The sequence below is a fragment of the Puma concolor genome, chromosome A2, assembly GCF_028749965.1.
Source record: "Puma concolor isolate L17-30 chromosome A2, mPumCon1.1.hap2, whole genome shotgun sequence".
In the NCBI taxonomy this organism is placed as follows: Eukaryota; Metazoa; Chordata; class Mammalia; order Carnivora; family Felidae; genus Puma; species Puma concolor.
Window position 1 is genome coordinate 42,795,377 of NC_141668.1, and position 25,776 is coordinate 42,821,152.

Below are 25,776 nucleotides of genomic sequence, written 5' to 3' on the forward strand. Positions count from 1 at the left end.
AATTTTTCTCTCCCCTTCATTTAATACATTTGAGACCATTCAGCAAAAAGTCTCATTTGCGGGGACTAGCCTAGGCAGTCCACTCCCCAGCCGTGGCAAAACTACAAAGTAAAACCATTTTTAGTTTCCAGAAGGTGTCCTAATTTTAAAGACCTCTAGGGGCTGGAGTGGGGGGGGGGGGCGGGGGGGGATTGAAAGCCTGCATCTAGGTCAATATTTGTCCCTGCCTAGAATGTCATCAGTTTTTACCCTAACTTCTAGCACTTTTTCTGGGCAAGGCCTCTTCTCCCCACATCCTAAACTTGGAGATTATCCCTTCAAAGTGATCCCTGGTCTCTGGGAAGTTATTCTGCCTGTATATGAGCAGTGAGACCCCTCTCCAGGCAGAATCCTTGCAATTTTTTGGTCCTTATGAATCTTCAGTCATTTTTTTTGTGTGTGTGTAAGGAACATTCTTAGGAAGAAAAATGGTCCAGTCCTAAAGCCTGGCAATGACAGTTCTCCCACATGACTCATTTTTAAGCTGGACTGTGTTGACATCTGTCTTCTCTGAGACAGCCTTTTCTCTTCATTATGAAGATAAATCCATTTAATGGGTCACTACTGATTGGGTAGATTGTACATTTTTGTAAGTGCTGACTCCCTCCTTTAGTGATAATGCCCAACAGTGGCTTTTTTAGAAACTCTCTACTCTTCACAGACCAGCCTTTTCCAACTCAGCCTGGGAAAGGAAGCCCAAAACGATCTCTCAAACCCTAAGACAGCACTTCAAAACCACGGACTTTACTTTGTAGACTTTGTAAAAGTGCACTTTGAAAACCATGTTAACAGTCTTATAACTGTGTTAAGGATGTATTTGCTTAATTCTACAGATAAAATGTGGGAGCCTAAGAATCTTTGGCATTAAACATATCAACCATTATTACAGTCTGCAAGATACCGTATTAAGTACTAGGGACCACAATACAAATAAGGAACAGTATCTGCCCTCTAGGGATTTACAATCTAGTTGGAGAAAGGTACACCAGTAACTGACTTATCTCCTTTAATGGGATATGGCACGAATTGCCATTGATGCCACACTGAAGGCTGAGAAGTGGGGCTAAATGTTTGCTGAGACCAAGCTTCTCACATTTAGTGAGTGCTGGAATCATTTGGAGGAGCTATTGAGAAACCCTGTTTGCAGGGTGCTACTCCTTGAGTTTCTGATTCAGTAGATCTGGGGTGAGTCTGAGAAGTTGCATTTCCAGCAAGTTCCCAAATGATACAGATGTGGTCTCGGAACACTCTTTCAAGGATATTTTATTGTAGGAGAAACCTCTGATATAAGTCATTTCATTCTCGGAAGGCAAGGGAGCATGACATCATATTTGTTGTGTGTCTAGTATGTTCTATTTGGTGTATTGAAATAATATCTTATTTCGATTTCACAATAACCCTTTGAACTCTGAACTATTATTTCCACTTTATAGTGAGCAGACTAAGGCTTGGGAAGGGAAACTCATGTATGGTCCAAGGTACCATAAATGGTATGAGGCTTTATCTAAAGAACAACACCTTGACAAATTCTAAATGATTAGTATTTATGGTTTACGAATGAGAAAACTGAGTCTGGGAGAGATAGACTGTCTTCGAAAAAGTCACAGCCTGGCTTCACAGTTGTGTATTATGAGAAGTAAGGGAGATGATTCCTTTTCAGAAATACCAAATAAAAGCTGTGCTATCTAATTAACAATAGGTTTACAATCTATTGGAAATATGTATGAACCAACCCCCCCAACAATGGAGTCTCAAATCTTTAGACACTTCACTTCCTGTTTCTTCTTCCCCTCTCCATTTCGTGGGCTTATTTTTGTGGGCTTTGCCATGAGCATGAGGGAAGGACTGAAAGTCTCTGTCCCTGAAAGTCACCTCAGGGAATATACACTTGTTTCCGTCAGACTATTTTTGGTCTTACATGGGCATAGACAATATCCGGGTAAGGCTATAACCTCTAGTACTCTGCCAGTGAGGAGCCAAGGGAGGGACTTGCATGCTAGGAGATAAATTGTCTGCTGTAATTGTCCTGAGTGTGCATGTCTGTCAGTCCCCCATTTTTGCAAGAATGTTGATTAAAGCCTCGCTTCACTGTGCTCTGAGTCTCCGTGTCCCTCCTTTGATTGGGTCTGTGGGCTTCTTTCTAACATGTATGTTGGGCCCTAAAGGCTGAGAAGCCATCCTGCAACCAGTAGCATCCATTTGCTGAAAGCTGTAATATGGACTCCAAAAGCATATTTTGTCTAATGTCTGACCCATGCACTCCCTCCCTCCAGCCTTTGCTCTTGCTGGTACCTCTTCCTGGACTTCCTGCCCCTCTTCTTCCCTCAGTAACTCCCATCCATCCTTTAAGTCCTAGCCACAGTTATGTCTCGGCCTTGCAGACTTTCTGACTTCCTTCCTCACCGCAGTGGCAACAGGGATAATGGCTCTTTAGTAATGTTTCCCCAGACCCCTCTCCAAGCAGAATCTCTCCCAATTTTTGTATGCATCCCAACATACTTTATAGTATTGAATTTCATCACACAGCCCCCAAATCCCCTGGTGACTTATCATTAATTATAGAAAAAAATCCAAATTTTTCATCTTAACCAACAAAACCACCCACTGTCTGGCCCAGCCTGACTTTCAGGCTTACCTCACAGCCCTAACTCACTTTTCCAACTAAATGAAGCCACCATACACTCCTCCCCACCCAGGGATGTCTTCTTCTCTCTCCAAGCGTTGGCTCATGCTGTTTCTTCCACCATTAATGGTAGCTCCTTCTCTGCTTCTCATCACGTCCACATCTGGTCTCTCCCCAAGCCCCAGCCAAAGTCCTGGTGCTGTGCTGTCAGCCCGTCAGCACTTGAGAGGGACCAAGTATTTGAGGAATGAATGTCTTGCCCTCACTTCACTGTGACATTACTTCCTCCCTTGGAGGAGGCAAGTATGTACATGTCTTATCCACTTTCCCAGACTGGGTGCTCATTCGACACAAGTCTTCAGATGTCTCACTTACGGTGCCTTGCACATTGTTGGTGTTTGAAAAACAGTTGTTGAATGAACGGATGAATAATGCTGGATGAAGATTGTGGGTATAAAGGTGTGGTCAAATTGGTGATTAGACTAGGAGCACAGGGAGGCTCAGGAGATCTGGGAATAAAACACAGGAGCGCATTTCAATGTACAACAGGAGCACAGTTGGATTACCAGCATGTTTGATTCTAGTTAGGGTTCCCCAGCCCTTAACACCATTAACCCAACCTTCCAAGGAGCCCAAAGGTTTTCTCCATTTGAGGTACATATGTCTTATGGAACTGCCACTGCTTTTGTAACATGTGACATTATCACAGAGAACACGTGCCGGAAAAATTCCAGAAACACACCACAGGCACAGTTTGACCTTGATGAAATAATCGGTCAATAGCAGTAAGTGAATGCAGATTCTAAAAGCATGTTTTGTTTGCTGTCTGTGGCAAAGCATATTCTGTAATTAAGAAGTTTTAAGTTCATTGATTTGCTAATGCCTCTGCTACACCATCTGTGGGTTTTCCAAACAATGATAAAAAGTTTGATATTTTCCGAAGAAGACAGAGTCAAACGTGGTGGTTGTGAATGTCTTGATTTAAATTGCACACATAGAGCATTCTGGAGACTTAACATTATTAATTGTAGCCTTTGTGGAAAGTATTTTGCAAAGGAATAGAGAAATATTTGATTTATTTAACTATTTTGTCTCTTTAAAAAAATCAATGACATTTTTCACTGGGGTCATTTTCCTTGGCACACAGAGTGACCATAGAACTTCTCAGGGCTGGTGCCAAGCAAAACTGTGAAGTAAATCAGGGAAAGCCAGTCTTTGTCTTCCCTAACCTCTGTTCTATGCTGTACACATACCAACCACTTGCACCCCTTCTCCTGGAGCCAGGTGCCCCTTGGCTTATCCTTATCTTTTTTCTTATCCTATCAACCTACTCTTAGGAAATGGTATGTGTTTTCTTTTAAACTGAAGCATAAGTGATTGTTGGGAATTTAAAAGATTGTACCACTTATGGATTCTTACATCTAGCAAAAGATCAAAGTCTTAAGCTAGAGGAATTGAAACTCTTAACAGTAGATTTTAAGCATACGATTGAAGTAGGAGCTGAAGAATATCCCAGACCACCGTAAGGGATTATCATCATTTCCATGCAAAGGTACAACCATGTGCATATAAATGAGGATGATTTTTAAAACGTATTTCTTATTAAAGCACCTTTGTTGTTTCTATCCATCTTCCTTCTCCTACTTTTCCCCAGTCTGGGCAACCTCCAACCCATAAGCTGGTATTCCTCTTTGACTTCATTATATGTATTCATTGAGATCTTAAGTTGTAAGTGACAAGAATTCCATTCAAATGGGGAAAAAAAAGGTTCATGTAACAAAACCAGCAAATGTCAGGATTGATTTAACATTATGGTTGAATATAATTTAACCATTAGCACATTCTCTCTCTCTCTCTCTCTCTCTCACACACACACACACACACACACACACACACACACACACACCTTTCTTCTGTCTAATTTGAACGAAATCAGTCTTAGTATCTCCCACTCTTCCTGCATGTTAAGGGACAGTGTTGCAGTTGTCAATTTTAGGAGAAAAGAGCATGCTTCAGTTCTGCTTCACATCAAGTCAGAAGTCTGGCAAGGATGCTGATTGGTCAATTGAGGTCACATGACCGCTTAGTAGTGTAATCATTGTGTCTAATCATATGTGGTCTGGTGACTGTCATCTCTGTGACAGCCTCTTAAGAAATGCAAAAAGTAGGAGAATCCCCTGGCCCTCTTTCCTTATCTATAAAATTAGGGAAGTGGAGATGTCTCTAAAACTTCCCCAGCTTTAACCTGATTCTATTTAAAAACTGCTTCTTCATTTTTGGTATTCTAATCGCTCTTAGTCTCTCTTACATGCCCTCTACCTCCCACATGAGGGTCAAATAACTTTGGGAGATGATAATTATCTCCTTGGTTTGACTCTGAGTTTCTCTAAATGGGGAAGGGGACAGACAGCTCCTGTGATGCCCCACTCGTGAAACAGCAAACTGTTATAGTTCAACCTTGACCAAATTTAACCACCATTTATGCCACATAATATAAGATGGTCACAATTTTCAAAATTTGTCAAGCATCCCAAATTTAGCATTTTTCTTGAGTAAAAAAAACAGCAGATCAGGTGGAAGGTCAACTGGAAATTTTCCTTTATTCCATTATGCTGGGGGCATGAAACGATGCTTATGTAACTGGCTCCAATTCAGATGCAGCCCAGGCTCAAAGGGGTTAATTAGGTGTCATGTTCAGGTTATTCATCTCTTCCCACAGCATTGAACACCCACTCTTCCTGCAAAACCCATATAATGACTGCTCTGAAATGCCTCCCTGTCTGCCACCAGAGACCACCAGTCTGTCTACTCTATCACATCCACACTTCTATTGTAACAATTATTGCCTGTGTCCAATGTCTAGCTCTTATTACACTGTTAGTTCACAGAAGGCAAGGGCCATACCTTATTCATCTTTGAATTCCTAGTGCCTCACCCAGTATAGACACATGATGAGTATTCAGGGATGTTTGTTGTATTGACTTTGTAAGTAATGCTTCTCATGCAACTTTGTAATAATTGCTTCAAATCAATATTTTCTGCTTTATGGTAAGCTGGTTACCAGTGGAGTTAGACTGCATGACCCAGCCATGGTCCTAGAAACATTCATGAATCAGAGTCCAAAAGGATGAGAATAAACTGAGGGTTGATGGGGAGTGGGAGGGAAGGGTGGGTGGGTGATGGGCATTGAGGAGGGCACCTGTTGAGATGAACACTGGGTGTTGTATGGAAACCAATTTGACAGTAAATTTCATATTAAAAAAAAAGGACAGTTGCCTTCATGTCTTTAAACCACTGCTGTCACCAGCAACCACCCCTCCCCTTCATAGGGCAGCTGTGGCACACAGGACCTCTGTGGTGCCTACGGGATAAAGCAGATTCATGACTACATGACAGAGATCTGTCATCCTCCAAGTTTTCTTCTGTAGTTTCCTGAAATTTCCTGCCATTTTGTGATAAGACACTACCTCCCAGAAAGTCCTCCTGAAAATGCAAATATGTTACCTAATGGAGGTTCTTCTCATTGTGAACTTGGGTTCCTAAATGTCAGAAGCATATAAGGAAAAGTGAGGGTTGATATCACTTGAAAAATAGATAGATTTGTTTTTATTCCTGTCACCTATGACTCATCTTCTCTTCAGTTCAGCCATTTTCAATTGACTAAAGGAAAATATGCCTGACCTGGGATGCCTGGAACATGGGGGCACTAAAAGCAGTGGGTCAGCAGATGAGTAAAGAGTAAGGACACCTGGCATACCTGAGGTAGGGGACTCATGTCATTGGGGTCACCTGACTTCTACTGGGAAGCCCCCAGGTTTTCCTGAAGGCCAGTTTAGTTCCACTATCAAGGAGGATATGCTACCTCCCAGTGTCCTCTAGACCCCTGCAGGTCACTGAACGGGTCCTTATGTGGACAGGACAGCTATAAGAGAGACATATATTTGGAGAAAGAAACCTGAGCAGATTGCTTAGCAACCCACACCATCAAAAAGCTCAGCAAGTACAAGGAGCTGTTAAGTGTTTAGAGGACGTTTTAGCTGCGTAGTATTTTCTAAGGCGGTGAGATTCTCCCATCACCTAGCACTCAGGCACATTTGGAAGTTCAGGTTTGCCACAATCTTTTCCATGCTGTAAAACTGTTACCTCTATTACAATAAAACTTCATGAAAATGTCATCTTGGTGTAGGACTAGTCAGTGAGCAATTACCAAGCACCTATCATGCATCACTTATTCAACAAAGAACTGATCAGAAGCCATAAGGAATATACTGGGATCACATTCATAGTGATGAAGGCACACACATGGCACCCCAGGGCTGTTCACCATCAAGTGCCTGCTGTATGCACCATACTGGACTGCTTGGTGCCATTGAAGGCTAGATATGTGTAGCCTTGGATAAGTCCTCCATCATTCAGTCTCAGTTTCTTCATCTTTAAAGGAGTGGTAATAACACCTATTCTGCTGGATTGGAAGGAAGATTAAATGAGATGATGAATAAAAAATGTGCCTGGCACAAAATCTAGCATAGAATTGAGTTGCATTTGTGATTTTTTTCGTATTTTTAAGTTACCTATTGACCCCAAGGATGGTGGCATGATTGGCAGTGTAGTAGAGTGTTCACACCGTAGGGTTCAAATCCCAACTCATCCACCACCAACCAGTCAGAGGATTTTGAACTGGTTACTGAATATTTCAAAGCCTCAGTTTCTTTATATCTAAGTAGAATGATGATCACATCTAACTCATAAATTTGAGTGGATTAAGAGAGAGAACATATATAATGCACCAGCATAGTATCTGGCACATAGTAACTACCTTGTCAATGGTAACAATTGTTTTCATTTGCAGTAGAGGATAAAAAAAGAAGCAGGGAGATTACTGCAAGTGTCTTGGATGCCTCTGTGTTCGCTAGTCTTTCCCTGCTTTATAAATTCTGATGAAGATGAATCCACATTAATGGAGGCAATGTTTAATTGCCTCCTTGTGGGCTGGATAGCACATTACCATATTCTTTTTTCTTGAGGCTTCCAGTGGGATATGTCTGTTCTATTTAATAGACTTCTTTTTTTTTTTTTTTTTTTTTTTTGTGCCTGGCTCAAGAAGGCACGTGTGCATTTTCAAATCCCTCGTTTGTATGAACACTCAGGCCTTAACTACATGGGGAAAGCATTCTGGGAGGGGCCAGTGTGGGTATCGTTTCACGTTCATTTGAACCGGTGCCAACCAAACTTCCACAGTTGATTGTGTCTCAGTGATATTCTTCCAGAAAAAATAACGGTAATGCAGAGTCCTCACTGCTGCTTGGACTTCTTTTGCTTTTCAAGTTTGCATTGTCTGTGGTGTTGGCTTCAGCACAGACATGTAATATATTAAGCAAATGGACCACTCCTCCCGGCCAGGCCTCTCATCCCCAACCCCAAGTTAGTCCATCCGTCTCCTTCCTTGTGGTTCTACAGGTACAAGACAAAGTTGAAGATGTACATCATGGTAGTCTACTCTTTGGAAAAGCACTCTCAAGGTTTGGGCAGAGAGTGCAAGTCAAGGGAGGCAGGGAGGTAGGGAGCCATTATCTCTAGAAGATTTTTTCCAATGGGCAAGGACGGCCCCCAGGAAAATTATGGTCTTTCTTTCATCTACAGGTAATGCAGGTGGTGAAGGAGCAGGTTATGAGAGCTCTCACAACCAAGCCTAGCTCCCTGGATCAGTTCAAGTGCAAACTGCAGAACCTGAGCTACACCGAGATCCTGAAAATCCGCCAGTCTGAGAGGATGAACCAGGAAGATTTCCAGTCTCGCCCGATTTTGTAAGTAACCGCTGTCCTCTGTCTCCTCGCAGGCTCTGACCCAACACTTCTGGTCTGAAGGCCTGTTGTGGGCTGTGTCGTGAGATCCTTACAGAATGCCAACAAAAGACACTCCAGGCAATGCCAGTTGGGTTCCTCAAGTCTCAGCAGCTCCCTGAGGAAGGAAGGCTAGGCAGGGCCGGCTGAGGGGAAGGCGGGCACAGTGTTGGCAGCAGGACCGAAACCAGGAAGTGGCCTGGTGACTGACGAGTCCTCTGAGAATTCACAGTCGAAAAGTGGGGGGGGGGGAACCTTTCCTAACACCCGGGACAAAATTTTTTTGCCTGTGTAGCTATTCTCGGTAGGTCCCTTTGATTGACAAGAGCAAGGGCCACTGATAATCCGGGCAATATGAACACTGAAGTCCTGGGTGGAAGAGACAGATTGAGAGGAAGAGAGAGATCCACTTCTCCCTGCCCCCTCAGCTTTGCCTCGTGGCAGAACATCGTGCATCACCTGCTTGCCCATCAGCCTGCAGGTCTGAGAAGGAGAGGAAGCAGGCCCTCTCGTTATAGGACTTTGCAGCACCAGTTGCTGTTTCACATACCGCTATCTTGGGGATGCTCTGCACCTCCAACACAGAGACTGTTTTGTTTTGGGGATTTTTTTTTTGATTCATCTTTTCTTAGAACTGGCCTATTGATCTTCCCTTGTCTTTTTCTAAGAGCCAGGTCAGTTTTGTTACCCTTATAATTTATACAGAAGCAAACAGGAGAAAAGGCAGGGAGTGGTAAGGAAAGTGATATTTATTCTCATTCTTCCTGCAGAAGACTGGACACAGCTTCTTCTGAACTTTTGGTGAAGCAAACCTACAGTATAGGTGTCATTATGACATTAACCTTCTCGGTCTCTGTCTCATCCTTTTTCTTTCTACCCCTCTTTCTGTCTTTTACTCTTAAATATTTGGCCTTTTTAATGCTTGGCAGTTTGCAAAGCAGCCCCTCCCGCTATTTCATTTCCTCACATCCATATGAAGTAGGTAGATCTTACTCCCATTCAAGGAGCAGGTATAGACCAGAGAGGTGAGGAGCCAGGACTTTAACTCCAGCCCACCGATCCCTCAACCAATGCTCTGTCCACCCCATCAGAGCTCCTTTGCAAAGTGCAAGACTAAGATGAGGTTTAAGAAAGTTCACAGGTCAGGGTGCCTGAGTGGCTCAGTTGGTTGAGTGTCTGACTTCAGCTCAGGTCATAATCTTGTGGTCTATGAGTTCACGCCCCCTGTGCTAACAGCTCAAAGCCTGGAACCTGCTTCAGATTCTGTGTCCCCCTCTCTCTCTGCCCCTCCCCCACTCACACTCTGTCTCTGCCTCTCAAAAATGAATAAACATTTAAAAATTTTTTAAGAAAAAGAAAGTTCACAGGTCTGAAAAGACAAAAGCCAAGCTGTCTACTATGTGTTTATTTTCAGGCCCTAAGAAGCACGGTTAGAGACTGTGGAGCGGAACTGCAGATGTTAGTGAGGGTGACCTTAGGTGCAAGGGAGAGAAGCACTTCCTGAGGGTCTTTGGCTCGCATCGTGAGACTTGAATCACACCTGCATTGAGCACCAGCCCGCTGTGCAGCAGGCATTGCCAGGGCTTTGCCACTGGTCCTCAGCCAGAGGGTCCAGCTAGTCCTACCAGAAAGAAAGCCCCTCACATAAATGATTGACCCCTCAGAGACACAGTTTCTTATTTGCAGAGGGGGACAATTCTGCCTCACCCCATCCCAGGGCCTACAGTCCTGAAATGTTGGATTTCATAAGGTTTGTTTCAGCGGATGTGTAAACACGAGGAAACTTATTTTTTGACACCAATTATTAAAGCCTAAAGGGAGACTTTAAGAGACTACTTCAGTTGAGGCCAAGGGATTCTAATTAATGTTTGACCATGACTTTATTCTAAGTAGAAATGTTAACCACATGTGAAGTGTGAATCCCTTGCACCTGTTTTTGGCCTCATATCTTTATCTCCTGAGGCTCTGCCCGTGACATTCTGAAGTATTCTCTTGATTACAAGAAGCTCTTATCTTTACATTTATTACATAAGGGGGAGCCATACAAATATAAAGGAAATCTTGGGTATGTATGTAGCCTTGGCAGCATCATTTGGCCACAGGACTGAAAAGCACCGCAGCTCACTAGAGCTCTTGGTATAGTTGCAATAAGTCATGAAGACTTGTCAGAAACTATAGCAATTAAAGTGGGGTGGAGCCCATGAACCAGCCTGATCATTATCCTGGCCTCTGAGATGGGCAGTTGGCAGCCAGCCTCCTCCAGCTTCTCGTCCAGTGGTGTTTTGCCTGTTGAGTGACCAACTAGACAAGAACTCAGTGTGAGATTGGAGGAAGCCTAAAAGCTGCCAAAATGGCTCGGAGAACAAACTCAAGTCAACAGAGAGAAAGTCAACACATGTATGATTGTTTGTATTCATTCATTAATTCACATAACAAATATGTATCAAATGACTCCTACCTTCTCAGCTCTGCCCAAGGTGATGGGGACAGGCAGAGAACCAGAGGCACTTGACTTCCCACTGTCCAAGATTGTGAAACTGGGGTTGCAGGGTTAGCACAGACTGGGCTTGGTTGGAAGAAGCACGGGTAGGGATTGTCATGAGAACATAGAGGAGACACATCTCACCCAAGCTCAGGGATTAGGATATTAGAAATTTAGAACTGAAAAGCACCTTCAAGGTCATCCAGTTTAAGCTTTTCATTTTGAGGACTGGGACAATGACTTACCTGGGGCTTGACTGAACCCCACTGGCCACACCCTCACCAGCCTCTTGACCCCCATAGTGCGCCCCCCCTCACCTGGTCACCTCTGTGACTATCGCACACAACACGGTGGCAAACCTAAGTGCCACAAAGATGCTTTGAGGCACACATCCCATTATTATAAAACGTTGATGTTTCCCGAGAAGAAAAATGCACACCCTGTATGAGCAATTATTTGGCGGGGGGAGATATTCAGTGGGGTGAAGAAGCTCTGTTCTATTTCTTAGCTCTTAACTCATTGTTTCAGAGAGGAGATATTTGTTTTTCTCCACTTAGCATGACTTTACAGGGACAATAAGTCCATCCACACAATTAATCCGAGTTAATGGATATAAAAAGCTTGAATAGTCCAAAAATAGGTCATTTAACACTACATTGGGGAGAAGAGAGGCAAGGATAAACACCAATGAAGCATAGCAGCAAAAGGTAGCAGATCCACACCCAGGCAGCTAACAGATCTGGAATCTGACTCCAAGGCCACCACCTACCAATATGGCTCTGTAGACAAGTTACGTAACCCATCCTAAGCCTGCTGTTGTTAATGTCTAAAAAGGAAGATGATTAAAGCGTATACATTGTTGCATCGTTATGTGCATGACCTAGTTCTTTAAAAGCATTTAGCATATGCCTGGCACATAATATCCACTAAGAGAAATGTTCACTCTTACCCATTAGCTGATAACCAGAATTGAACATGTGGTCACACTGTTGAAATGTAAATGATAAAACTGACACTATGAATGTCTTTGTATGTGCCTCCCCTGCCTTATCTCGGAAGGTACAGGAGAAGTATAGGTAAGAAAGAAAAAGTAAAATCAAACAGAGCCGGAAATAAGGCCAATGCCTATCCTGCATATCTGCCTCCTCACTAAAGACTGGCCACAAGCTTTGCTCAATGCTTTCTCTTAACCAGTGCCGGTAGAATGGTCTGGTCAGTTACACAATTTTCAGTGTTCAGTGCACTTGACAAATACTTATCAAATGCCTGCCACATGCTGTTCTATGTGTTGGTGATTCAGCAGTAAAGAGGACTCAATTCTCACCCTATTGTGATTGTATTGTTGTGGAGAGAAACAGACAATAAACACAGTAAATAAGATAGCATGTTAAAAGAGGATAAAGACCATGGGAATGGAGAGCTGGAAGTTTTAAATAATGTGGTCAGAGTAGATCCCTCTAGTTGGGATGGTAGCATTTTAGTAAAGATGTTTAAGGGAGCAGGCTATGTGTGCATTTAGGAGAAGAATACAGCAGCGAGAACCAACAGTACAAAGGCCCTGAGGTAGGAGTAGGTCCGGGTGCTCAATAAAGAAGGCCAGAGTGGCTAGAAAAGAGTAAGCAAGGGGGAGAACAATAGGAAGTAAGGCCAGAGAAGAGGCTGGAAGTTGATATGGAGGGCCTTGCTGGGGAGCCATTGGAGGGTTTTGAGCAGAAGATTGGCATGCTCTGATGTGGGTTTCTAAATGATCCCTCTTGCTTACTATATTGGGAATGGACTCCAGGGAGGCAAGTTTGGAAACAGAGAGATCAGTAAGGAAGTTACTTAAATAATCCAAGAACAAAATGATATAGATTAGATAGATTTTGAAGATAAAGGTATTTCCTGATTGATTGGATGTGGGGTGTAAGAGAAAGAGAGGTGTTGAGGATGAGCTCAGGGTTTTGTTTGGGCTGAACAACTAAAGGATAGAGAGAGTGGAAGATGTTAGCACAGGGGGTCGGGAGTTCAGCTTTGGACCTGTCAAGTTTGAGGTGTCTGTGAGACATCCAAATAGGCAGTTAGGTTGATGAATCTGGAGTTGAACGGAAAGGTCCAGGTTGGAAATACAAATTTGGGAAGTTGTCAGCATAAAGTTGCTATTTAAAGTCCTGAGTCTGTAATATAAAGAGCAGAGGAAGTACAAAGACTGCATTTGGAGGCCCTCCAGTGTCAACACAGACAGATCAATTTCCATGAAACAGACACTGTCATTCAACCCACCCAAAGTCTTCACAGAGCCATGTTAGATCAGGGGTCAGCAAAGCATAGATGGCTCTTGGGCCAAATCACAGTCACTCTCTGTTTCTGTAAATGCAGTTTCACTGGAACACAGCCACATTCGTGTGTTTACATACTGACGACAGCTTTCACTCTGCTATGGCAGAGCTGAGTAGTTGCCAGACAGTATATGGCCCATGGAGCCTGAAATATTTACTACCTGGCCTTTTACCGAAAAAGTGAGCCAATCTCTACTGCAGGTGAGCGCTGAGTAGCAGCTCAGTAGGGCAGACCACAGGTGCAGGGGGGCATCGCACCAGTCTAGTGGTGCGTCTGTCTTCTGTATATGGTGCTAACCTCACTGGACTCATACCTGGGATCCTCTTCCAGAAACATGCTGGACTTGGAATTGTCCTTCACACATTCATTTAACCTACCCCCTTTAATCATCCTTCCTGTATTTATTTACAAGGCCTTTAAATAGAATAAGAAGGGTATCTATCAAAGCAAAGGCAGTGAACCCATGACCTTGGCCTCATTGACCCCAAGCTGAGAATTTCAAACCCCAATCTAGCCCGTGGTGTTATTGCCTGGATTATTCTGAGGTCAAATCTCATCCACAGACACACCATGTAGGTTTTACCTATGTTTTCCTAGTTTGAGTGAATTTTATAGCAACTGAGTCCCATTTGCACAGAAAGAAGAGGAAAATCACTTAGAAAACAGAAAAGTTATCCCCTTTTTCTCATTGTCCAGGCATGTTTTGGAGGCCTTTGGGGTTCATAATAAGGAAAGGCTAACTCTTGCAGCAGCAGATTCACTCATTCCAGTGGTCTGTCTCCCGGGGCTGGTTCCATAATGGAATGTGTCATGATGAGCACATCTGGGGCTCACACTAAGACGTCATAAATCATCAACTAAAATTACTCGGAAGTACTTTCACTTATTTCCTCTTTTTAGTCCTCTTCTCTGCATCTTTATCTCCTTTTTTTTTTTAATAATTGAGTTTTAGCCTACCAAAACTATTCTCTAAAGATACATCTTAACCTAAGAATCAGAGAAATTCCCAAACCCTCTCTCCAGTGATTTCTTCATCCCGCAGTACAGTCTTGTCCTCTCTGTCCCATCGCCCTGACTTGGAAGTCAGGAGCAGTGATTTATTGTTGTGTGTGACTGCCCCGTCAATTCCCCTACCTTCTTCTCCCATTCAGAGCAGGGTTCATCAAAGCTGCAATATACTAAGTCCATTTTACAAAAGCTGAGCATTGATAATAAATAGCTTTAGTGATCTGAAAGCCTGAGATGAGACCCTGGAGGCCTGCACAGGAACAGCTTTACAAATATACCAAGCTGTATTATTAGGGATGAATCTCCATATTATGCTTTATAAATGCTCAATTGGAACAGTATCAAATGACAAGAGATTTGAAGCCATTTGAGTTTAAAATATGTATTAGCAGAGTGTACTGGCATACCCCATTAGATAATGGCCAGATCCTTTGATGTAACTTTTTAAATTTTTTTCTAAGTTTATTTATTTATTTTGAGAGAGACAGGGACAGCATAAGTGGGGAAGGGACAGAGAGAGAAGGAAAGAGAGAGAGAATCCCAAGCAGTCTCCACACTGCCAGTGCAGAGCCCTTTGTAGGGCTCAAACCCACGAATTGTGAGATCATGACCTGAGCCATGACCAAGAGTCAGACACTTAACTCACTGAGCCACCCAGGCACCCTGATGTAACTTGTTAATTCTCTTTTTCTCACATATAAATAGGAGCAGTTTGTATGCAGAAGATTTAAGTTTGTACCCCTATTCCACACGTAACCTCTGTGAACTGTTTCTCCACCTGTAAAATGGAAATACTGCCCATTTACTAATGACACTGATAAATATTCCCAAAACATGAGCTATTCTGAGAGAAAACAGGAAGGGGATGAGCTAAAATGGGACAGGACACTAGCTGCTCATAGCAGACACTTACCCAGAGTGAGTGCCTTCCCCACCCGTGAACCAAACACCGTGTGGAGACAGCTGGCCTATAGTCCAGAACAGGTCCAGAGTTAAAATTGAAGCTGACAGATATGTGAGCCTTGACTACAGTGAAATATGGCCACAAGGAGAGGTGGCCTGAGGAAAGGAGAGAATATTATCAAAGCAAATTCAGTAATACCTTGTGTTCCTGCCCGATGCTTATAGAGCATTTGCACTCATACTGTGTCCCTTGTGAGTCACAGCAGTTTCCCAGAAAAGATTCTTATCCCCATTTTACAGATGGGGAAGCTGAGACCTACATGAAAAATGAGTCATGGGCAGAGTTTAGGTTGAAACCCTAGTTTTCTGAGTTCTAGATCTATGTTCAAATCAATACTTCACCTCTCCTGAGGGTTCTTCCTGCCCAGCATCAGCTAGAATAGCTCTAGCTTTACCAGAGTCAAACACTAGGGTGCTACATAAAATTTCACATGATAAAAAATTATGCTCTTTAAAGAAAGATTTAGAAGCCATTGTACTCTATTCTGATCTCTTTATGGCATAGTACATCTAAAACAACTTTATATTAGCCCTACACCAGATGCAAATAATCCTTAATTTATCCCATGATTATCCCAATCTCTGTAGGCTGGAGTCTGGGGCGATGTGTTTTTCCCATCTGTGAGACAGAACGGAATGCCTGTGGTTTGCCCAGGATATAGTGTTTGCTGTGGAATTAGTAATTACAGGGCTGACCAGTAATGCTATTTGGTCGGATCGTAGGTGTAGTCTATGAGTTTACCTGCTGTAGGGGGGAAATGTGACCAAATATTTATTGTCTTGGCAGAGTCTAGTGAGTTTCTGCATGCATTTATATCTATGACTTGTGAAATGGAAGAAATTTCTCGGGAGACTTTGGTCTAGAAAAATGTCACTGAAGCGGCTGGTGCTTTTGTGGGTATTCTGTAAATGTCAGAGAATCTATAGTGTTGTTATAACAGATAACCCCATCCACTAACTCTTAATAAATAATTCTCTAAAGCACCAACTTGGGAGGTAGTGGGATGGTCGTGGAAAGATGCAACTTGCACTTCCCTGCCCCATCTGCCCATAATGCCCTTTCTTTTTCTTTTTGTTTCTTACTTTATTTTATTTTTATCTAAATTCAAGTTAGTTAACATATAGTATGGTATTGGTTTCAGGAGTAGAATTTAGTGATTCATTTCATATATATGATACCCAGTGCTTATCCCAGCAAACACCCTCCTAAATGCCCATCACCCATTTAGCCCATCCCCCACCAACTTCCCCTCTAACGACCCTTAGTTTGTTCTCTGTATTTAAGAGTCTCTTATGGTTCACCTCCCTCTCTGTTTTTATATTTTTTTCCTTCCTCTATGTTCATCTGTTTTGCTTCTTTAATTTCACATATGAGTTAAATCATTTGATATGTCTTTCTCTGACTGACTTATTTTGCTTAGCATAATATACTCTAGTGTCATCCACATTGTTGCAAATGGCAAGATTTCATTCTTTTTTATCGTTGAGTAGTATTCCATTGTGTGTGTGTGTGTGTGTGTGTGTGTGTGTGTGTGTGCACGCGCGCGCCACATCTTCTTTATCCATTCATCAGTTGATGGACATTTGGGCTCTTTCCATACTTTGACTATTGTTGATGGCACTGCTATAAACATTGGGGTGCATGTGCCCATTTGAATCACTTTTTTGCATTCTTTGGATAAATTCTTAGTAGCGCAATTCCTGGATCATAGGGTGGTTCTATTTTTAATTTTTTGAGGAAGCTCCATACTATTTTCCAGAGTGGCTACACCAGTTTGCATTCCCACCAAATGCAAAAGTGTTCCCCTTTCTCCACATTCTCACCAACGTATGTTGTTTCCTGAGTTGTTAATCTTAGTCATTCTGAGAGGTGTGAGGTGGTATCTCAGTTGGTTTTGATTTGTATTTCCCTGATGATGAGTGATGTCGAGCATCTTTTCATACATCTGTCAGCCATCTGGATATCTTCTTTGGAAAAGCATTTATTCATGTCTTCTGCCCATTTCTTCACTGAATTGTGTTTTGGGTGTCGAGTTTGGTAAGTTCTTTGTAGATTTTGGATACTAACCCTTTATCTGATATGTCCTTTGCAAATATCTTCTCTCTGTCAGTTTCCTTTTAGTTTTGTTGATTGTTTCCTTTTCTGTGTAGTAGTTTTTTATCTTGATGAGGTCCCAATAGTTCATTTTTGTTTTCATTTCCCTTGCCTCCAGAGACATGTCTAGTAAGAAGTTGCTGCAAGCGAGGTCAAAGAGGTTGTTGCCTGTTTTCTCCGCTGGGATTTTGGTGGCTTCCTGTCTTACATTTAGGTCTTTCATCCATTTTGAGTTTATTTTTGTATATGATGTAATAAGGTGGTCCAGGTTCATTCTTCTGCAAGTCACTATCCAGTTTTCCCAGCACCATTTGCTGAAGAGACTGTCTTTTTTCCATTGGATACTCTTTCCTGTTTTGTCAAAGATTAGTGGCCATACATTTATGGGTCCATTTCTGGGTTCTCCATTCTGTTCCACTGATCTATGTGTCTGTTTTTGTGCTAGTACCATACTGTTTTGATGATTACAGGTTTGTAATACAGGTTGAAGTCTGGAATTGTAATGTCTCCAGCTTTGGTTTTCTTTTTCAACATTACTTTGGCTATCTGGGGTCTTTTGTGGTTCCATACAAATTTTAGGATTGTTTGTTCTAGCTCTGTGAAAAATTCTGGTGTTATTTTGATAGGGATTGCACTGAATGTGTGGATTGCTTTGGGTAGTATAGACGTTTTAATAACATGTGTCCTTCCAATCTGTGAGCATGAAATGTTTTTCCATTTCTTTTGTGTCTTCTTCAGTTTCTTTCATAAACTTTCTATAGTTTTCAGGAGATAGATCTTTTACCTCTTTGGTTAGATTTATTCCTAGGTATCTTACAGTTTTGGTGCAATTGTAAATGAGATCGATTCCTTGATTTCTCTTTCTACTGCTTCATTATTGTTATATAGAAATGCAAAATGATTTCTGTATGTTGATTTTATATCCTGTGACTTTGCTGAATTCATGTATCAGTTCTAGCAGTTTTTTGGTCTAGTCTTTTAGTTTCCCACATAGAATATCATGTTGTCTGCAAAGAGTGAAAGTTTGACTTCTTCCTTGCCCATTTGTATGCCTTTTATTTTTTCTTGTTGTCTGATTGCTGAGGCTAGGACTTCCAATACTATGTTACACAACAGTGGTGAGAGTGGACATCCCTGTCGTGTTCCTGATCTTAAGGGGAAAACTCAGTTTTTCCCCATTGAGGATGATATTAGCTGTGGGTCTTTCATATGTGGCCTTTATGATGTTGAGATATGTTCCTTCTTTCCCTGCTTTCTTGAGGGTTTTTGTCAAGAAAGGATGCTGTATTTTGTCAAAAGCTTTTTCTGCATCTATTGAGCAGATCATGTGGTTCTTTTCCTTTCTTTTATTAATGTAGTGTATCACATTGATTGATTTGCACATATTGAACCAGCCCTGCAGCCCAGAAATAAATCCCATTTGATCATGGTGAATAATTCTTTTAATGTACTGTTGGATTCGATTTGCTAGTATCTTGTTGAGAATTTTTGCATCCATGTTCATCAGGGAAATTGGTCTGTAATTCTCCTTTTTAGTGAGGTCTTTGTCTGGTTTTGGAATCAAGCCTCATAGGATGACTTTGGAAGTTTTCCTTCCATTTCTACCTTTTGGAACAGCTTCAAAAGAATAGGTATTAACTCTTCTTTAAATGTTTGGTAAGCATTTAAAACCACGGAAAGCCCTTGGAAAGCCATGCCCATGATGTCCTTTCAACCAACCGCTGTTCTTAAGGTATGCTATGGAATATATGTTTGTCCTTCACAGGGAACTAAAGGAGAAGATTCAGCCAGAAATCTTGGAGCTGATCAAACAGCAACGCCTGAACCGCCTTGTGGAAGGGACCTGCTTTAGGAAACTCAACTGCCGACGGAGGCAAGGTACTGTGTTTGGGACCACTCCACCCTCAGCTAGGGTGAACCGTGGCCCACTCCATGGGGTATCACAGGGCACGGGTGCTAGTTTACAAGTAGGCTATGCAGCATTGTACTCAGAACAAGAATAGCAGTCCAGGTAAGATTTGACTACTCATGCATACCCAGAGAGAATCAAAGAATTACCAGAACACCCATGGAACTGTTGTTCAAGAACAACTAACATGTACTGAGCACTTACCATGTGCCAGGCTCTTATTTTAATGCATTTCATTCTCATGGTAACCATAGGTAATCCTGTGATTATGCCCAGTTCACAGATAAGGAAACTAAGGCACTGAGGAGTAAGTAACTTACTCAAGTAAGTAACTTGCTCAAAGAGCAACTTGCAGAAGAACAAGGATTCATACTCCAGCAACCCTATGGCCCTTACTTTTAATGACTCACTCTGCTGTCAGGAGAGCTGGCACCTAGTGTTGGGTTTGATCTTGAAACTTTCAGCATGGATGGCCCTTATTCCCAAATCCCAATACTGATTCTCTTCTAGGTATAAATTACTTTATTTGCAGATGCAGGTAACAGTGAACCCAGATGGGATAGAATCAGTTTTGATAATCTTGCAAGAAGAACTTCTATTGACAATTCTTGCAAGAATTGTCTCAACGAATTTTAATCCAAAAATATCTTGTCAAAATGGGTGCCATTAGAGTAGTTCCAATAGGTGGGAAGCACTTCCAGCTGTTTTTAGGGAAGTCAAGTCCCACTATTTGCTTTCTTTTTCTTTAGACAGGCTGCTGACTGAAAAGTCAAAGTACTCCTATCATATTGTCCTACAAACAAACAGAAAGTAAAACTGGAAAATAAGATCTGGGGAGAGGTGAAGAGATTGAGGGACAGCCAGGAACAAGCATCAGAATTAACAGTTATACAAAGAACAGACACCAGTTACGACCCAGGAGAAACTCTGGCAGATCTTTTTGAAACTCAGTGGATGTTCTGCTCAGACACAGAGCTCACCCACTAATGACAAACATTATTTCATGTTTTTGCTGAGCCCATCCACCTGGCCCTTTACTTAAATGGCCTTTGTGCTGAATGTTGAGTAAATTCAAACTATTTCGAATATTACCATTAAAAATCATATTAAAGAACTTCCAACGGTGGAACTTCCTTGAGGAATGAAAATTCAGGTTGTTCCCAGAGATTGAAAAGCTATGGCAGTGAGCTTCAAAGGGGGCCTCAGGGGAGAGGACAATGGGCAGAATAATAATAAGGGCTGAGATGCAGCTGGTGCTAAGAAAGGCTCACTTTGGGAGAGCAGTGGAAGAGGGCATTTCTTGCATTGACATCTTTCTCACCGCATTCCTTGCATTGGACATCTTCCTATTCCAGGAAGGTAATGTGGCATGGTGGTGAGGACAGGAGACCCGGAGCCAGATGAAATGGGCACAGTCCTGCCTCTTCCCCTGACCAGCTGCATGACTGTGGGCAGTTTCTCCATCTGAAATGGAGCTAACAAGGCCTGTATCCTGAAGTTAGCATAAGGAGGGAGGGTGATCATGAATGTAGCTCTTAAACAAAGGTTAGCTCCTACTCTTCGGGGAGATGGTGTAGGAAAAGAGCAATGAGCTGGTAGTGAGTAGACTTAATTCTAGGCTTCCCAACTCTAAGTAACCAGCTGGGTGCCTTTAGGCAGACACATGACCTCTCAGGGCTACAGTTTCTTATCTAATAAGTGAGAGAATAGGACTAGATGATCTCTTAGCCCAGTTAGCCAGAAAGTCAATTCCATACCTGATCTCTTCATCCCTTTGAAAAACTCAATAGTGAGGACATATGCTCCCATAAGATGATTTATAAAGCTTTTATGTACTCAGCTTGGGCAAAGGACATAGAAGTGGGAGGAGGAGGGGAGAAGTGGCACATGGACACAAACCGTCCAATGCCTCCACTGACGTTCAGCTAGGATCCTCCAGAACTTAATTCAGAGAAGTCAACTTAACCTTCCAGTCTACTTTGCCATGAGTCTTCCCTTTTTAGGGTGAAATTATTCTAGTGGACTCTAGAATAATCCTGTTTCTAGATATAATAATGACAGTTTTTTGGCTAAAGAGGTGTTAGTCTGTTATCTGAAAATCTGTCCAGTTTTCTAAAAATGACTTACCTAATGAACGAAGGAATATTAGCACCTAGATTATAAATCCATTAGTTAAGCTCCCTAGGGAGCCTGCCCATCTGTGTTTAATATAAAATCATCCTTCTGGGTGCAGAAAGGAAGGCCTTTTGGTGTTTGGTAAATGGATTTAAGCACAAGATCCACATTCAGCACAAGATCCTAGTCTGATGACTAGGTCTGTGTGCTTAAAAGTAGGGATTCAAAGCAGACTGTGCTGAAATTGGTTTCCTATCATCCCATCAAAACAGTCCATTTAGATTTACACAGATTAATGAGGATATGATGTAAAATCATTTTAATCCTTTGAAAGAGGTGTACTTCCACAGGAGCTCTCAGAGGGGAGCAGCCATGTGGTGTCACAGCTTAAAGAGCAAACACGCGGTGAAGGAATGGCGGCTGCACTCCCTTGAAACTTGTCCAACAGTGATTTTGATATAGATGAGTTGATTCAAGTATTAACTTTACAGGGGAAAATATGAAAGAGTTTTTTGTCCCACAAAACTGGAAAGTGGAGAAGCAGACAGAGTCCTTTACCACACTGTTTGACCAGAAGACCTGTGTTAATACCTACCCATAATTCTACCTGCCTCAGTCACAGCTCTGCTACTTGGTTAGACTGATGTAGATATTCACAAATCTGGGTTTCCTGGAATTCTGACCACTTTAGAACCGCAGTAAATCATGTGAAACACATCAAGCTGTATTCTTGTGCCTGCTTCCCCACTCACTAGCTGGGTAGTCTTGGGAAACCCGCTAGATCGCTCTACGTTCCTATTTCCTCATCTGTCAAAGGATGATGGTTTTACATCTAACAGTTATAAGGGTTAAATAAAATCCTGCATCTGTAGCACTCAGTGTAGTGTTTTACACATTGTCAAACATTCATTAGTGATAGTTATCATTAATTTTAGCTTGTAGATCCGCAGAATATAGGTTTTTAAACACAGATGGTAGATTGGCAATGGATATCACATGCCAACCTCACGCCATTCTCTTCCTACCACAGAGTATGGAAGACTCTTGTTCAGACTGGTTCACAATGAGATAGATTGCCTTGCTTCTGTAGGAGACAGTTCAGATGAAACTCCAGAGGTTGTTTATGTTAGGGCCATTATTGGCATCATGAGAATCTGCAGGATCAGCAACTGCTCCCTATTTTCCTTCGATTTCAGAGATAGAGATTAGGGGCTTTCAGAATCACTCATGTTGCATCGTCTTGCCAAGAGCCCAGGGCTACACATTGTTGTGTCATTTCAAGAAATGACAACATGAAACTTTTGCTTCTCATTGAAAACACTGTCCATTTTGTTGGCCAGCATCCCTTCTCTAAGCGCTAACATGACAAACTTAATTTGGAGCTCAGGAGTGACCAAAACATGTCCTCCCACCAAGGAATTGGCAGACTTCCGCACTGCTGCCAAGGGTGATATACCTTACGTTGGTCTTTTAGCTCACCCAGAAAACCTAGCGGCAAGTGGTCTATTCATGCACAGAACCCCTGTAGGAGCAGGCTATTTCTTCCACTGTCCTTGATTGAAATTTTCTTTTAAGGCTTAATTAAGCCTTATCATAACTTGTTTTTTCTAACAAAAAGGGGAAAATAAAAGCATATTTTCAAAGGAAGAAAATCCAATTGATTTTCAGGGACAGAGCACATTCCTGCAGATCAGAATAACAGATAATCATTGTTCTCAAAAGGTGGAGGGACCAATAGTAGACAGGAGGGTTACCATTAACTGGAAGAACAGGAAGATACTAATATTTGTGAGCCAGATCTGTGAAAGGTGCATAAGTGGATATCTTATATATGTTTTACTCATATAATTAGTAACATTACTTAACAAAAGAAGAACAGGGATCCCTAAGGTTCTTATAATTCGGCCAAGGCCACTTGGATGATGTGTGAGGGCCAAGTGCATAGCCCAGGTCTGTTTGATTCCAAAGTGCAGATTAGGCCAAACCATCTTTAAGAGGATTTGGGGCTCTGGAGTCATCTTCTGTTGTGAAAGGAGACAGCAGTCTCCAGGGAGACAGAATTCTGAATCAAAACACCTGTCTCTTTCTGGAGATTGGCGAAATGAGGAAGATTTGAAAAGCAGGATGACCTTTGTCTGTATCTATATTCATTGTCCTCCTTTACTGGACCAACAGAGGAATCTTGTATCTCATCACCATTTCCCTTTAAAAGCATTGCTGAAGTCCCTCGTGTTTTGTGACTTGGAAACCTTCAAGCCTAGGCAGGAGGAAGACCTGAACACATTGAAGATGTTGCACATTTTAGGTTAACCTGAGAAAGCTCCAAAATCCTAAGGGAAGTGCTCTAAAAATTTATTCTAGTAAAGGCCACCTGCTTCCCAAACACAGGTCTCTCAGGATTCCCTGTGCCAGCAGTCACCAGCCAACTGGGGGCTTTGCACCCAAGGCAAAGATGTCACCCTGAGTCCATGCCAGAGCTGACCTGCACCTCACTGAACTGCCCAGCATTTCACTTTCAACAGTGGTAGCTATTATTCAGCTTGCTCACCTCCTCTACGGTCCTACTGGCCAGCCCCAAACATGTCTCCAGCCTTGATGATGAAGACAGATGATCAGTCGTACTGTTGGATAAAGCTACCTATGGCTAATTTAATTGAAATTTAATAAAATTTAATTCTTCTTTTCTTATTATTGGATAAGGATCTGTGGAGTATTTCCATCATTACAGAAAGTTCTATCAAGCAGTGCTGCAAGAATTACAGTTGTCAGTGGTTATTAGCTCTGTAATGATCTATGTGACATTGGGAATAGCTTTAATCAGCCCTGGAGACCTTCTTAGCAGGCTTGTGAGCTCTGAAACCAGCTTTCCTCTCATCCTTCACACACACACACACACACACACACACACACACATGCATGCATGCACGCACACGCACACATACAGAGACAGACCAAGAAAATGAAGTACAAAATTGTCTCCAAATTGTCAGTTTTTGAATTTGGGGAATGAAGAAATGGCTATTAATGTGCTAATACTCATAATTGACTGGAAGACCTCTATATTAACTCCTGTTTATTCTTTAAATGCTAGTAAACAATCTTTAATATTGTTCTCACTGCCTCCTGCTAATTGCTTCTAATGACATAATCCACTCATTCATTGCCCAGAGGGATTGAGGAACTAGTAACATCATGCTGGGCTTTGAAAAGAAATACACATTTTTCTTACCATTAAAGAAACTGCAAATCAAGCTGCTGCTGCCGGCTGACACTGAAATCGTGTCACGCAATGAGCTGGTGTGTTCGCTGCTCAGAGCTGGCAGCCCTGTTGTCCTTTACGGCAGCTCCACCTTTGAGACTGACACACACACATTATGATGCCTTGAAACCTTCCCAGAACTAATGAGCCCAGCCTTTATCCTGAGGAAGATACTGGCACAGTATCCACCCATTTGTTTATGAGTCAAAACAGCTTCCCCAAGCCAGTTCAGCCCCTCTTCCAATATTTTGTCATCCTTCCAAGATTTCCTGTTTGATGGGGAGCAACAGAGCAATCACTTAGGTCGGTGACGTACCGATCTTTTTGCTCTCTACCATTGCAGTAGGGGACTGAGAAAGAGGAACTTCTAGAGGATAGGAGGGGAGTTAGCCAGAGGAAGGAGGAAAACTAGAGGAGTGTGGAATCCTAAAAGTCAAGAGAATTTAGGCCTCCTGGAAGGAGGACATTCTGGCAGTTGTGCACCAGCTATTGTTAAGGCGGGATTCTGGGTAGCCTTTTGGGTTCCTTTTAAGCAGATGTCAACGGCAACTTTGCAAAGATGGTTGCTTGGCCTTCAGGAACCCTGACAGACAGCCACGGGTCTCTCTTCGTTTCTGAATCGAAGCGTATGTTACACAAGAGACCTTCCCTGTCCCTGTTTTTCCTTGCAGTATGGCCAGAGTCCCTGAGTCCCTGTCCCTACTTCCCAAACCTGGGAAGCAAGTGTTTCCACCATGTTTCTCTTATTTGCCACTAAGAACTAAGGGAGCCTGTTGCCCTAGAGCTTCTTGGCTTTGTCTCTCATTGTCTGCCTTTCACCCTAACAGTTTTTGTGCTGTACCTAATAGAGTGCTGCATGTTTTGTAGGCACTCTGCAAATATTCACTGGATAAGTAAACTTCCCTTGAAAGTATATGCAGCAAAAACTTTTGAAGTCTTACGAACGAACACAAGTTGTGCATTTTACTTCACAAGATATCTGGTTATACCACTTAAATTTTTTAACACTCACCAGTATATTGAGAATGAATGATCTTTGATCTTTGATTGCATCATACTGGCCCTTGGGCTTTAGGTTCCTACCATTACCCTTAGAGTTTATCCCAGCTTAAGAAGCCAGGGAT

The 25,776-nt window shown here is 42.3% G+C and overlaps 1 protein-coding gene and 1 long non-coding RNA gene across 8 annotated transcripts in view; one reads left to right on the forward strand and one right to left on the reverse strand.

Moving 5' to 3' along the window:
* The window catches only part of ELMO1 (engulfment and cell motility 1), a 727,703-nt gene that overhangs the window by 670,159 nt on the left and 31,768 nt on the right, over positions 1-25,776 (forward strand). For all 7 annotated transcript variants that reach the window (XM_086692444.1, XM_086692474.1, XM_086692460.1 and 4 more), the window contains 2 exons: positions 8,303-8,466; positions 19,135-19,247. In XM_086692444.1, the coding sequence (XP_086548570.1) occupies positions 8,303-8,466; positions 19,135-19,247 (277 nt within the window). The remainder of the gene's footprint in view (positions 1-8,302; positions 8,467-19,134; positions 19,248-25,776) is intronic.
* On the reverse strand, positions 841-24,745 carry LOC147583122 (uncharacterized). The gene is made up of 2 exons (XR_015245581.1): positions 24,623-24,745; positions 841-3,171 (listed from the first exon to the last, which is right to left on the reverse strand). It is a non-coding gene; the product is annotated as an uncharacterized LOC147583122 (long non-coding RNA).